A 13,500-nucleotide genomic window follows, 5' to 3' on the forward strand; every position below is an offset into this window, starting at 1 on the left:
TTTTTGACAGGGAAAGTGTCTTCTTGCCCTTCTGCGTGGCTCCTTCTTTGGGCCCATTCATGACACAAAGCAGCTTAAGCACACTTAAGCGCATTAGCATTTGGCTGCCAGAGGGGAGCGTATTGACCCCGCGCTGCCGGGACGGCCCGAGTGAGCAAGCGATACTGCGGTTTGTGAGGAGGCTGTGGGTGAGGCAGGAGCAGAGGAGGAGGAGCTGTGGGTGAGGCAGGAGCAGAGGAGGAGGAGCTGTGAGGAGGCTGTGGGTGAGGCAGGAGCAGAGGAGGAGCTGTGGGTGAGGCAGAAGCAGAGGAGGAGGAGCTGTGAGGAGGCTGTGGGTGAGGCAGGAGCAAGAAGAGGAGGAGCAGTGGGTGAGGCAAGAGCAGAGGAGAAGAAGGCTATAAGGAGGTTGTGGGTGAGGCAGGAGCAGAGGAGGAGGAGGAGCTGTGGGTGAGGCAGGAGCAGAGGAGAAGAAGGCTGTAAGGAGGCTGTGGGTGAGGCAGGAGCAGAGGAGAAGAAGGCTGTAAGGAGGCTGTGGGTGAGGCAGGAGCAGAGGAGGAGGAGCTGTGGGTGAGGCAGGAGCAGAGGAGGAGGAGCTGTGGTTGAGGCAGGAGCAGAGGAGGAGGAGCTGTGGGTGAGGCAGGAGCAGAGGAGGAGGAGCTGTGGTTGAGGCAGGAGCAGAGGAGGAGGAGCTGTGGGTGAGGCAGGAGCAGAGGAGGAGGAGGAGCTGTGGGTGAGGCAGGAGCAGAGGAGGAGGAGGAGCTGTGGGTGAGGCAGGAGCAGAGGAGGAGGAGCTGTGGTTGAGGCAGGAGCAGAGGAGGAGGAGCTGTGGTTGAGGCAGGAGCAGAGGAGGAGGAGCTGTGGTTGAGGCAGGAGCAGAGGAGGAGGAGCTGTGGGTGAGGCAGGAGCAGAGGAGGAGGAGGAGCTGTGGGTGAGGCAGGAGCAGAGGAGGAGGAGGAGCTGTGGGTGAGGCAGGAGCAGAGGAGGAGGAGGAGCTGTGGGTGAGGCAGGAGCAGAGGAGGAGGAGGAGCTGTGTGCCTTAAAATGTTTATTTAGACGTGAAGATTCATCCAGATTAAGTTTCAACTGCTATTTCTATTTCTGCATTTAAGTTTAGGTAATAAAACGTCTTTTGCCTGTAACAAAATATAACTAAATACTACGGAATTTGTCACTATTTGATACGATACACAATACACGATATTTATTAAGGTATATAACATATTTTAACAATAGTATTTCTCAAGATGAAACACTCATTTAAATCATCAAAACAACAAATATGTGAAATGTTTTTGAGTGAACGACAAACCAGCAAATTTGTCGCGCAACGACAAAAAATAAAACATTGTAAAATACATCAAAATATACCAAATATTCAGCCCACAATAACAGCGCTTTATGTCCATATTTAGTTTCACAGTATTGATACTTCGATATTTTAGCACATCCCTAATAAACCCTGAAAAATACCGTATTTTCGGAACTATAAGTCGCATCAGCCAAAAAATGCATAATAAAGAAGAAAAAAATATATATAAGTAGCACTGGAGTATGACAGACGATTGCAAGGTGAAAATAACAAATAATATCACATATAAGTCGCTCCGGAGTATAAGTATATAAGTATAAATATAAGTATAAGTCGCACCCCAGACAAAAGCATGAATAAAGGTGCGACTTATAGTCTGGAAAATACGGTATTTGTCAGAAAAAATTCCGTTTCCTCTCGCTCTAATCCGCCTCTTCTGCCGTTTCCCACCCGGCTCTGATTTTGTGACATTTTCGTGTGCCGCGCCCTCTTTTCCTGCGCGTTTTATTGGCTTGACCCGATTATCTGGTCTGTGCTTTGAATTGGAATCAGGCTCCGCTCTGTGCGCCGCGCCGCTATGGGAACCGCGGGCCCCGGATTACCTTATTCAACCGTCTTCAAACACAGATGGCCCCATGTTTGACTAATTGTTAAAAGAGTCCACAAAGGGGAATTGAAGCGGTGCCCGCGCGGACCACGGGGTCGCGGCGCCCGGGGGGCACGGGGCAGCGGGACAGTGAGGTGCTAAACGGTGGGACACATATTTAAAACACAGTTACGTGAAACGCAGCGACTCCTGTTTGATTTAGAGAGCGATTTACGAAAGGTTATGAAGTGTGTTCCATAAACTGTGGCAAACGACCCTTTAATGCTACAATCCTCCATTACTGCTCGTTCACCTTCTTATTTGTGTTTACAACTATGAAAAGTGTTGATTTATACATGTTCAAAAAGTATAAAGAGGAATCATCTCCCTCGTATTTATTTAACAAGAGCTCTTTGAAAACACCATATTTAATGTATTTGTTTATTGCAGTAAAATGATATATACCGTATTTTCCAGACTATAAGTCGCAGTCATAGTTTTGGCGGGGGTGCGACTTATACTTATATTTATACTTATATACTCCGGAGCGACTTATATGTGATATTATTTGTTATTTTCACACTTGTAACTGCATTTCATACTCCAGTGCGACTTATATATGTTTTTTTCTTCTCTATTATGCATTTTTTTGGCTGGTGCGACTTATACTCCACTGCGCCTTATAGTCCGGAAAATACGGTAAATGAAATACACTGTAAACCGTGCATTCTTACTGAGAAGGGGCTTGCCTCTACACAGATCTGACTTATAACCTGGCATTACCTGCTTGTCTTCATGGAGATAAATATGTTTAATGTTATTATGCCGTACTGTAGAAAATGTGTGGCAAAGTAATTAGAAATGTTCCATAGTGCAACTTCAAAGAGCCTATGACGGGTTTTTGAAATGTTGACTTTATCTGGTGTATTTATGCCTGTTGTACGTATAAATTATAGTTTTACACCAATCGAGTAAGTATTTGTGGAGAAAACGTTGACAAATCTGTAGAAAATGACAGGAAGTGACATCACACCAGGAACACTCAAAGTTTATGCAGAATTTACACAAAGAAACAACTATTGTTTTAAACATTTATTCATCAAAATAAAGTCACGCTCATATATTTGTATTTGTCAAATAAAAACATTGTGACATTAGATGAGTTTTGGCCCAGTGTTTGCTGGGTAATTTCCTAGTGTGATGTCATCAATTACAAACAGGAAGTAAAATTATAAACAAAGATGTGCTCTTCTGGTTTAAAATGTGTCGAGTTTTAAGCAACATTTTAAACATATTTATCTCAACTGCATTGTAGTTCAATGACTCGCCCGACCTGTAGGGGGCGCTTTAATTCAGTCTCATTTTAGCCCATGTTTGCTCTTTTTTTTGACTAATCACTTTTTTATTTTAACCGAAAACAGCTTAGCCCCGCCTCTCTTTTATTGCGACACGTTTTGATCGGGCGTTGCTCTTGTTTTGCAGAGTTTGTGCTCCACTGCCACTTTACAGACGGTCCGCGACGCCGACACCAACGACGTCGACAAGTTGATATTCAGAGAAACCGAGAACGACCGGAGGGTGAGTCCAAGCTCCAGTCCAAGCTCCAGCTCGTTCTCAAACCGTTTCAAAAGGTCCAAATTAGTCCCGTTTAGTTTTTTTTAGTATTCATGCCTAGTTTAGAGCGGTGAGCGTGTAGAGAGCAGCTTCAAAACCGTTTATAATGAGTCCGCGATGGTCCCGCCCTCTGTGAACGCCTCGCTCTGACGGTTGTGGGCGTGGTCACATGATCCCTGGAGGCGTGACCCGTGTTCAGCCTCAGGGACGCGAGACAATTAACGCTTCCTCCGTCCGCTGTTCGTTAACGCACTAATTACACGCCGTCTACCGTTAAACACTAGATTAATCTGTCTCTCTCTTTTCTCTCCTTTACTCTCCTTCTTTCTCTCTTTCTCTCTTTTCAGGTCGTGCTTCAACTGGAGAAGAAGCTTTTTACTTATGTGAACCAAGACGTTTTCCGAGAAAACAATGGGACCTCAGTAAGTCATTTTTTACTTTGCTTCAATGTTTTCATGAAATCTCCATCAGCTTCATGTGACGCCAGTCGTCATTAAGATGTAAAAACTATTGATCTATAAATGCAGGTTTATTTAGAACGGGGCCAAGGGCCGGAGAGTCTGAGGGCCTGAGAGTCTGAGGGCCTGAGGGCCTGAGGGCCTGAGGGCCTGAGGGTCTGAGGGCCTGAGGGCCTGAGGGCCTGAGGGTCTGAGGGTCTGAGGGTCTGAGGGCCTGAGGGCCTGAGGGTCTGAGGGCCTGAGGGCCTGAGGGCCTGAGGGTCTGAGGGCCTGAGGGCCTGAGGGCCTGAGGGTCTGAGGGCCTGAGGGCCTGAGGGCCTGAGTCTGAGGGTCTGAGGGCCTGAGGGTCTGAGGGTCTGAGGGCCTGAGGGTCTGAGGGCCTGAGGGTCTGAGGGTCTGAGGGTCTGAGGGCCTGAGGGCCTGAGTCTGAGGGTCTGAGGGTCTGAGGGTCTGAGGGCCTGAGGGCCTGAGTCTGAGGGTCTGAGGGCCTGAGGGTCTGAGGGTCTGAGGGCCTGAGGGTCTGAGGGTCTGAGGGCCTGAGGGCCTGATTCTGAGGGCCTGAGAATCTGATGTAGCCTGCGCTCCTGGTGGTTTAACACAGGTGCTACACTCACCTGGAGCCTTCACCTGCAGAGAGCCTCTCAGTTGATGGACAGGTCATGGCTCCTGCTCAGATCCTCCTCAGTTGATGGACAGGTCATGGCTCCTGCTCAGATCCTCCTCAGTTGATGGACAGGTCGTGGCTCCTGCTCAGATCCTCCTCAGTTGATGGACAGGTCGTGGCTCCTGCTCAGATCCTCCTCAGTTGATGGACAGGTCGTGGCTCCTGGCTCAGATCCTCCTCAGGTTTATTTAGAACGGGGCCAAGGGCCGGAGAGTCTGAGGGCCTGAGGGCCTGAGGGCCTGAGGGCCTGAGGGTCTGAGGGCCTGAGGGCCTGAGGGCCTGAGGGTCTGAGGGTCTGAGGGCCTGAGGGTCTGAGGGCCTGAGGGCCTGAGGGCCTGAGGGCCTGAGGGCCTGAGTCTGAGGGTCTGAGGGCCTGAGGGTCTGAGGGTCTGAGGGCCTGAGGGTCTGAGGGCCTGAGGGTCTGAGGGTCTGAGGGTCTGAGGGCCTGAGGGCCTGAGTCTGAGGGTCTGAGGGTCTGAGGGCCTGAGGGCCTGAGTCTGAGGGTCTGAGGGCCTGAGGGTCTGAGGGTCTGAGGGCCTGAGGGTCTGAGGGTCTGAGGGCCTGAGGGCCTGATTCTGAGGGCCTGAGAATCTGATGTAGCCTGCGCTCCTGGTGGTTTAACACAGGTGCTACACTCACCTGGAGCCTTCACCTGCAGAGAGCCTCTCAGTTGATGGACAGGTCATGGCTCCTGCTCAGATCCTCCTCAGTTGATGGACAGGTCGTGGCTCCTGCTCAGATCCTCCTCAGTTGATGGACAGGTCGTGGCTCCTGCTCAGATCCTCCTCAGTTGATGGACAGGTCGTGGCTCCTGCTCAGATCCTCCTCAGTTGATGGACAGGTCGTGGCTCCTGCTCAGATCCTCCTCAGTTGATGGACAGGTCGTGGCTCCTGGCTCAGATCCTCCTCAGTTGATGGACAGGTCGTGGCTCCTGGGTCAGATCCTCCTCAGTTGATGGACAGGTCGTGGCTCCTGCTCAGATCCTCCTCAGTTGATGGACAGGTCGTGGCTCCTGGCTCAGATCCTCCTCAGTTGATGGACAGGTCGTGGCTCCTGGGTCAGATCCTCCTCAGTTGATGGACAGGTCGTGGCTCCTGGCTCAGATCCTCCTCAGTTGATGGACAGGTCGTGGCTCCTGGCTCAGATCCTCCTCAGTTGATGGACAGGTCGTGGCTCCTGGCTCAGATCCTCCTCAGTTGATGGACAGGTCGTGGCTCCTGGCTCAGATCCTCCTCAGTTGATGGACAGGTCGTGGCTCCTGGCTCAGATCCTCCTCAGTTGATGGACAGGTCGTGGCTCCTGGCTCAGATCCTCCTCAGTTGATGGACAGGTCGTGGCTCCTGGCTCAGATCCTCCTCAGTTGATGGACAGGTCGTGGCTCCTGGCTCAGATCCTCCTCAGTTGATGGACAGGTCGTGGCTCCTGCTCAGATCCTCCTCAGTTGATGGACAGGTCGTGGCTCCTGGCTCAGATCCTCCTCAGTTGATGGACAGGTCGTGGCTCCTGGCTCAGATCCTCCTCAGTTGATGGACAGGTCGTGGCTCCTGGGTCAGATCCTCCTCAGTTGATGGACAGGTCGTGGCTCCTGGCTCAGATCCTCCTCAGTTGATGGACAGGTCGTGGCTCCTGCTCAGATCCTCCTCAGTTGATGGACAGGTCGTGGCTCCTGGCTCAGATCCTCCTCAGTTGATGGACAGGTCGTGGCTCCTGGCTCAGATCCTCCTCAGTTGATGGACAGGTCGTGGCTCCTGGGTCAGATCCTCCTCAGTTGATGGACAGGTCGTGGCTCCTGGCTCAGATCCTCCTCAGTTGATGGACAGGTCGTGGCTCCTGGGTCAGATCCTCCTCAGTTGATGGACAGGTCGTGGCTCCTGGCTCAGATCCTCCTCAGTTGATGGACAGGTCGTGGCTCCTGGCTCAGATCCTCCTCAGTTGATGGACAGGTCGTGGCTCCTGGCTCAGATCCTCCAGGACTCTGAGCTGCAGAGGCTGCACTAGCACTCACTCATGATCGGTGCATTTCAGCTTTGAAACTGGCAACTCAATGCAAGATAAATATAAAAATCCAGTGAAATAAATGCTGTTCCTGTTCTTCTGAGCCCGTTACCGCGGCGATGCAGGTGACGACAGACATGAACTTTGCACGACGTGTTACGATGTCGCCGACTCTTTCATTGTTCATCGTTCATTACATTTGCCATCGCTTCAGTCCTTTATCCTCTCGGTGCACTTTGCGTCTCTACGTGACAGCGGCATCCGAGGCCTTTTAGTGCACTTCCAGACAAATGTTTTAAATGGAACATAATGAGGTGAAATTAAATCTTCATCGCAGCTGCGTTTCATATTTTCGCTGAGGGCAGAGAAAGACCAGGATTAAACTGTGGAAAATCTTATGACCCGAGGACGGTCCTTAAATGTGAATATTGAATCATAAATCTTTAAACGGATCTTGTTTTTAGTCCGTTAAAGTCGTTCTGCACCTTCTTCTGCAGCGGCGTGTCATGTGCTCTTCTGTCCACTGCAAACATCTTATTACGGTTCATGACTCATATATTCCTTTTTATGATGCTCTTCTGAATGTGTCACTTACTGTACCAAACGTTTAGCCTCGTGCAGGAGATGTCGATTTGAGGTTTGAGGAGATTTGAGGAAGTTTGAGGACATTTGACGACGATTGAGGACATTTGAGGACAATTTAGGACATTTGAGGACGATTTAGGACGATTGAGGAAGTTTGAGGACGATTGAGGAGGTTTAAAGAAGATCGAGGAAGTTTGAGGAGGTTTGAAGACGATCGAGGAAGTTTGAGGAGGTTTGAAGAAGATCGAGGAAGTTTGAGGAGGTTTGAAGACGATCGAGGAAGTTTGAGGAGGTTTGAAGAAGATCGAGGAAGTTTGAGGAGGTTTGAAGAAGTTTGATTGAGGTGGTTTGAAGAAGATTGGGGAAGTTTGAGGAGGTTTGAAGAAGATCGAGGAAGTTTGAGGAGGTTTGAAGAAGATCGAGGAAGTTTGAGGAGGTTTGAAGAAGATCGAGGAAGTTTGAGGAGGTTTGAAGGAGGTTTGAAGAAGTTTGATTGAGGTGGTTTGAAGAAGATTGAGGAAGTTTGAGGAGGTTTGAAGAAGATCGAGGAAGTTTGAGGAGGTTTGAAGAAGATCGAGGAAGTTTGAGGAGGTTTGAAGAAGTTTGATTGAGGTGGTTTGAAGAAGATTGGGGAAGTTTGAGGAGGTTTGAAGAAGATCGAGGAAGTTTGAGGAGGTTTGAAGAAGATCGAGGAAGTTTGAGGAGGTTTGAAGAAGATCGAGGAAGTTTGAGGAGGTTTGAAGAAGTTTGATTGAGGTGGTTTGAAGAAGATTGGGGAAGTTTGAGGAGGTTTGAAGAAGATCGAGGAAGTTTGAGGAGGTTTGAAGAAGATCGAGGAAGTTTGAGGAGGTTTGAAGAAGATCGAGGAAGTTTGAGGAGGTTTGAAGGAGGTTTGAAGAAGTTTGATTGAGGTGGTTTGAAGAAGATTGAGGAAGTTTGAGGAGGTTTGAAGAAGATCGAGGAAGTTTGAGGAGGTTTGAAGAAGATCGAGGAAGTTTGAGGAGGTTTGAAGAAGTTTGATTGAGGTGGTTTGAAGAAGATTGGGGAAGTTTGAGGAGGTTTGAAGAAGATCGAGGAAGTTTGAGGAGGTTTGAAGAAGATCGAGGAAGTTTGAGGAGGTTTGAAGAAGATCGAGGAAGTTTGAGGAGGTTTGAAGAAGTTTGATTGAGGTGGTTTGAAGAAGATTGGGGAAGTTTGAGGAGGTTTGAAGAAGATCGAGGAAGTTTGAGGAGGTTTGAAGAAGATCGAGGAAGTTTGAGGAGGTTTGAAGAAGATCGAGGAAGTTTGAGGAGGTTTGAAGGAGGTTTGAAGAAGTTTGATTGAGGTGGTTTGAAGAAGATTGAGGAAGTTTGAGGAGGTTTGAAGAAGATCGAGGAAGTTTGAGGAGGTTTGAAGAAGATCGAGGAAGTTTGAAGAAGATCGAAGAAGATTGAGGAAGATTGAGGAGGTTTAAATAAGTTTGAGGACGTTTGTGTTCAGTACATACAATTTAAGTAAGAAATCCATGTTAAAAATTTGTTTCCACGTCGACTTCATGATTATAAACAGTTTGCACCCAATTCTTTCCTTATGAATTTAACTAAAATGACATATGACAGATTTTTTAAATGTTTGACTAAGAACTAGCTAAATTAGATTTGGCACAAAAAAAGACCCTAACAGCCTTAAAGAGTTGCTTAACGCTGTAAAGAGTGTAATTCCTTCCAGCCGCCACACTTCAGCGTCACAAAGCCCGTCTTTGTTTCTGGCTCATGGACTAAACGACTGAAGCGAGACTCTAAACCGGCCCGAGTGTGAAGCGGGCGAGCCATAAGTGTCTGTGAACACAAACACTTTTACACATTAGGCCTGTTAAAGCGCTCGGCCTCTTGTTAAAACGCCTGCGCTGGATATGAAACGGTTTACAGCTTTTAAAAGTCAAAATGATACGGACTTTACTAGAATTTTAAATACGATCGTGTGATTCAGACGCTAAAAGAGTTTCATGAATGTTGTGGTGCTGTTTGTGAACGTACAAAATGGATGTCATGTTTTCCAATGCAAAGTGTAAAGAAACTTAGTATAAAGTAAACATTATTGACGGCTTAATGGAGCTAAAACCAACATCTAGTTTAAAATACGTATGTAAACAAGCAGAATTCAAAGAACTAAAAAATCTTGTATTTATTTAATTCCAGCTTCAAACAGTGACTCTTTGACGTCATCACAGGTTGTGCACATGTGGAGACAGGTTGTGCACATGTGGGGAAGGTTTTGCACATGTGGGGACAGGTTGTGCACATGTAGAGCAGGTTGTGCACATGTGGGGCAGGTTGTGCACATGTGGGGACAGGTTGTGCACATGTTGGGACAGGTTGTGCACATGTAGAGTAGGTTGTGCACATGTGGGGCAGGTTGTGCACATGTAGAGCAGGTTGTGCACATGTGGGGCAGGTTTTGCACATGTGGGGACAGGTTGTGCACATGTGGGGACAGGTTGTCCACATGTGGGGACAGGTTGTGCACATGTGGGGAAGGTTTTGCACATGTGGGGACAGGTTGTGCACATGTGGGGCAGGTTTTGCACATGTAGGGACAGGTTGTGCACATGTGGGGACAGGTTGTCCACATGTGGGGACAGGTTGTGCACATGTGGGGCAGGTTTTGCACATGTGGGGACAGGTTGTGCACACGTGGGGCAGTTTTTGCACATGTAGGGACAGGTTGTGCACATGTGGGGACAGGTTGTCCACATGTGGGGACAGGTTGTCCACATGTGGGGCAGGTTTTGCACATGTGGGGACAGGTTGTGCACATGTGGGGCAGGTTTTGCACATGTGGGGACAGGTTGTGCACATGTGGGGACAGGTTTTGCACATGTGGGGCAGGTTTTGCACATGTGGTTTGGTTGTGGGGCAGGTTGTGCACATGTGGGGCAGGTTGTGCACATGTAGAGCAGGTTTTGCACATGTGGGGACAAGTTATGCACATGTGGTCAGGTTGTGGGGCAGGTTGTGCACTTGTGGGGCCGATCTATAAAGTCAAATACAACCAAAGTCCTGCTTGTGACGCAGATCAGGCAGAGCACTTCCTCATTTATTTATCACAGTTTGACCTAAATCTTGTATAAAATGTGTTTTAAAAAATCATGACTCGCTGAATCAAAAAAGGAATGGCTGACTTGTGGATTACTAAAATAATTCGTTTTAGCTCTAAAATGACCTCCACGTCATTGTGGGAACTGGGAACAACATCGGCTGTTTACACATGTTAAAAACTTATCTCTGAACCTTTATCATAATGTTGTTAATTATATAAAGTCAATTATTTTATTAATAATGAATCAAATTTAAATCTAGATTCAGTCTCATTTTCTGTCAAGTTTTGGCTTTGGAGCAAGAAATGTGACTTAATGAAAATAACAAAGTCTGTATTGTTTTTGTCCAGGAAATAAATATGAAAAAAACCAAACAAACATGTTTATTTTTATTGAAACAAAATTAAATTGAATCAAAAATCAGGATTGATCTAAATGAGGTATAATAAGGTATAAGTATAATATTTTTTTTAATTACTGCCTATAATGGTGCAGTTTACCGCCTCTGCTTTAGATAATAGACTTTAGAAAGCGTTTTATGAATGTGTCTTGTCAGGTTACTCAGGACAGCCCGACACACGTGTAACACTGTAACATACGTGAAACACTGTAACATACGTGTTACATTGTAACACACATGTAAGTAAGTAAGTAAATTGTATTTATATTGTATTTATATAGCACCTTTCACAGACAGAAGTGCTTCACAAAACACAGAATAAAACAATAAAAACACAAAAAACTTACAGTGAACAATACATGTAACACTGTAACATACGTGAAACATTGTAACATACGTGTAACACTGTAACATACGTGTAACATTGTAACATACGTGAAACATTGTAACATACGTGTAACATTGTAACATACGTGAAACATTGTAACACACGTGTAACATTGTAACACACGTGTAACACTGTAAGACACGTGTAGCATTGTAACACACGTGTAACACTGTAACACACGTGAAACACTGTAACACACGTGAAACATTGTAACATACGTGTAACACTGTAACATACGTGTAACATTGTAACATACGTGAAACATTGTAACATACGTGTAACATTGTAACATACGTGAAACATTGTAACACACGTGTAACACTGTAAGACACGTGTAGCATTGTAACACACGTGTAACACTGTAACACACGTGAAACACTGTAACACACGTGAAACATTGTAACATACGTGAAACATTGTAACACACGTATAACATTGTAACATACGTGTAACATTGTAACATACGTGTAACATTGTAACATACGTGAAACATTGTAACATACGTGAAATATTGTAACACACGTGTAACATACGTGTAACATTGTAACATACGTGTAGCATTGTAACATACGTGTAACACTCGCGAAACATTGTAACACACGTGTAACATACGTGTAACATTGTAACATACGTGTAACATTGTAACATACGTGAAACATTGTAACATACGTGAAATATTGTAACACACGTGTAACATACGTGTAACATTGTAACATACGTGTAGCATTGTAACATACGTGTAACACTCGCGAAACATTGTAACACACGTGTAACATACGTGTAACATTGTAACATACGTGTAACATTGTAACATACGTGAAACATTGTAACATACGTGAAACATTGTAACATACGTGAAACATTGTAACATACGTGTAACATTGTAACATACTTGTAACATTGTAACATACGTGAAACATTGTAACATACGTGAAATATTGTAACACACGTGTAACATACGTGTAACATTGTAACATACGTGTAGCATTGTAACATACGTGTAACATTGTAACATACGTGAAACATTGTAACATACGTGAAACATTGTAACATACGTGTAACATACGTGTAACATTGTAACATACGTGTAACATTGTAACATACGTGTAACATTGTAACATATGTGTAACAAACGTGTAACATTGTAACATACGTGTAACATACGTGTAACATTGTAACATACGTGTAACATTGTAACATACGTGTAACATTGTAACATACGTGTAACATTGTAACATACGTGAAACATTGTAACATATGTGAAACATTGTAACATACGTGTAACATTGTAACATATGTGTAACATTGTAACATACGTGTAACATTGTAACATATGTGTAACATTGTAACACACGTGTAACATTGTAAAACACGTGAAACATTGTAACACACGTGTAACATTGTAACATACATGTAATATTTAGCCCGACATGAACCTGGCACGTCTTTAGCGCCGTGGCCCCGTTCGCACAGGCACAGCTAACGGCCCCGGGCTCCTTCTGCGCGGCGCAGACGGATGACACGACTCCGGGGGCATCGCGCGGGGATAATCGTGCGGTCATGGTCTTGGTTATGATCCTCGCCAAAACAAACTACCTTTCCGACAGGATGAATGCCTCGCCCCGCGCACTCCTCCCGCCGCCGCCGCCGCGGGGGGAAATGGCGCCGCCAAGAAAAATCCATCGCATCCTTCATCAGCCGCGAGACTTGTACCGGCTTGACAGAAATTTAATTCGAGGCAGCTCTTGAAAATAATTATTGTATTTTGAAAGGAGTAATCATTGGGCAGGACATGATTGAATGTGTCCATGCTTATTGACTTTTGCCATGAGTAATGGCTTTGTTTAGTCGATATTCTCATCGAAATTGTATAATTAATTATCCGCGGCGCTGTCACGGCGGCACGATGGAGGGCCCTGATGTGGGTTTGGGAAGATTACATTTTACCACTGCCTCGCTCTCTCCATCTCTCTCTCTCTCTTACTCTTACTCTCTCTATATGTATGTATATATATATATATATATATCTAGCTCTTCTATATTCTCTATCCCTCTATCTCTCTCTCGCTCTCTCTATATATATATCTATCTATCTATCTATCTATCTATATATATATATATATATATATATATATATATATATATATATATATATATATATATATATATCTCTATCCCTCTATCTTTCCTCTTCTCTCTCCATCCCCTCTTTCTATATTTTCTGGCCATTATCTCTTCTTCTCTCTCCCTCCCCTCTCCATATTTTCTCTTCTCTTTCTTCTCTCTATCCTTTCCATCCTTTCTCTCCCTTCTCTCTGTCTTCTCTCCCTTCTCCCCTTCTCGCTTTCTCCTTCTTTTTAGCCCTTCTCTCTCATCTCTTTTTCTCTCTCGTCTTCTCTCTCTATATATTTTCTCCCTTCACTC

General features: G+C 45.7%; 1 protein-coding gene across 2 annotated transcripts in view; it reads left to right on the forward strand.

The window, feature by feature from the left end:
- Nucleotides 1–13,500, forward strand: part of inpp5a (inositol polyphosphate-5-phosphatase A) — a 288,060-nt gene that overhangs the window by 217,154 nt on the left and 57,406 nt on the right. For both annotated transcript variants that reach the window (XM_072436661.1, XM_072436662.1), the window contains exons 10-11: nt 3,378–3,473; nt 3,857–3,931. In XM_072436661.1, the coding sequence (XP_072292762.1) occupies nt 3,378–3,473; nt 3,857–3,931 (171 nt within the window). The remainder of the gene's footprint in view (nt 1–3,377; nt 3,474–3,856; nt 3,932–13,500) is intronic.

The sequence above is a fragment of the Eucyclogobius newberryi genome, unplaced genomic scaffold (assembly GCF_026437365.1).
Source record: "Eucyclogobius newberryi isolate DKJ021-1_F unplaced genomic scaffold, fEucNew1.0.hap1 SCAF_8, whole genome shotgun sequence".
Lineage (NCBI taxonomy): Eukaryota > Metazoa > Chordata > Actinopteri > Gobiiformes > Gobiidae > Eucyclogobius > Eucyclogobius newberryi.